General features: G+C 39.9%; 1 protein-coding gene across 1 annotated transcript; it reads left to right on the forward strand.

Annotated features, from left to right (window-relative positions):
* Positions 1 to 207: 207 nt before the first annotated feature.
* On the forward strand, positions 208 to 1,131 carry LOC308252317 (olfactory receptor 7A5-like; the record flags this gene model as incomplete). Its single annotated transcript, XM_080676723.1, has 1 exon — positions 208 to 1,131. The coding sequence occupies one exon, from the start codon at positions 208 to 210 to the stop codon at positions 1,129 to 1,131; it is 924 nt and encodes a 307-aa protein (XP_080532849.1).
* Positions 1,132 to 1,630: the final 499 nt, after the last annotated feature.

The raw sequence follows: 1,630 nt of genomic DNA on the forward strand, positions 1-1,630 counted from the left end.
CAGTATGTATTATGTTTGAAGAACAGGAAATTCTAATGAAAAATGCCAATAGAGAAATATTAATGGGAAGCAGATCACACAACAAAAATGGAAATTATTTTCCTGACTCTAACATATAAATGTGTCCTTTATTCTCAGTTGCTTGCTAATGTGAAAATTAGTTATTTGTTTTTTCTATCCTTTTTCTTTTGTAATCACCTCCAACACATGGAACCAGACAATGGTACACAAATTTCAGAATTTCTTCTTCTGGGACTTTCACAGGCAATGGAACTGCAGCCCCTCATATTTGGGCTTTTCCTCTCCATGTACCTGATATCTGTGTTGGGAAACCTGCTCATCATCCTGGCCATCAGCTCAGACTCCCACCTCCACACACCCATGTACTTCTTCCTCTCCAACCTGTCCTTGGTTGACATCTGTTTCACCTCCACCACCATCCCTAAGATGTTATGGAACATCCAGACACAGAGCAAAGTCATCACTTATGAAGGCTGCATCACACAAATGTATTTTTATACCCTTTTTGCAGTGTTGGACAACTTTATCCTGACTGTAATGGCCTATGACCGGTTTGTGGCCATCTGCCACCCCCTACACTATATGGTCATCATGAACTCCTGGCTCTGTGGACTGCTGCTTCTGCTGTCCTGGATCCTGAGTGCCATGGTTTCCTTGCTACATAGCTTAATGGTGTTGCATCTGTCCTTCTGCTCAGACTTGAAAATCCCACACTTTTTCTGTGAACTCAATCAGGTGATCCAACTTGCCTGTTCTGACACCTTTCTTAACAATATTCTAATGTATTCTTCAGCTGGGCTGCTAGGTGGTGGTCCCCTTGCTGGGATCCTTTACTCTTATTCTAAGATTATTGCCTCCATATGTGGAATCCCATCATCTCAGGGGAAGTATAAAGCATTTTCTACCTGTGCGTCTCACCTCTCAGTTGTCTCCTTATTTTATGGTACAAGCCTTGGAGTGTACCTCAGTTCTACTGCTGCCCACAGTGCACACTCAAGTGCAACAGCCTCAGTGATGTACACTGTGGTCACACCCATGCTGAACCCCTTCATCTACAGTCTGAGAAACAATGACATAAAGAGGGCCCTGCAAGGATTCTTTAGAAGGTAAGCTTTTCAAAAGCCAACTGTACGAGGCTGAAGAATTGCCCAGGAATTCAGGTTTCAAGCATCAGAGTCAGAAGTCTGACACAAATTAATCCAATCTTTGGAACATAAGAAATTAGAAATACTCATTTATCTCATGGGTTAATATGAATTACTTTAGTGTAATTTATTCTCTTATTACATATATCATTCCAAGTAAATTTTCTATTGTTTTCCTGAAAGAATAGTCATGAATTATACTATCCCTAGGGACAAACTATACTTGGCTACTAAGGTCATTTACATAATTTTATTGTAGAAGAAAATCTGAAACCACAGTTTTCACTTAATATGTTCATCATTCTTTTCTATAGCACCACCTTTACAACTCTTCTTGATAATGTAGACTTCAACATGCTAGTATGTTTTATAGCTGCTCTCCTGGTTTTATAGTCTTCATTCTGTTATACAAAGGTGTGTCCACATGCCTACCTTAGCCACTGGCAAAAATTGACTACTCAATA

The sequence above is a fragment of the Plecotus auritus genome, assembly GCF_963455305.1.
Source record: "Plecotus auritus genome assembly, chromosome: 6".
Lineage (NCBI taxonomy): Eukaryota > Metazoa > Chordata > Mammalia > Chiroptera > Vespertilionidae > Plecotus > Plecotus auritus.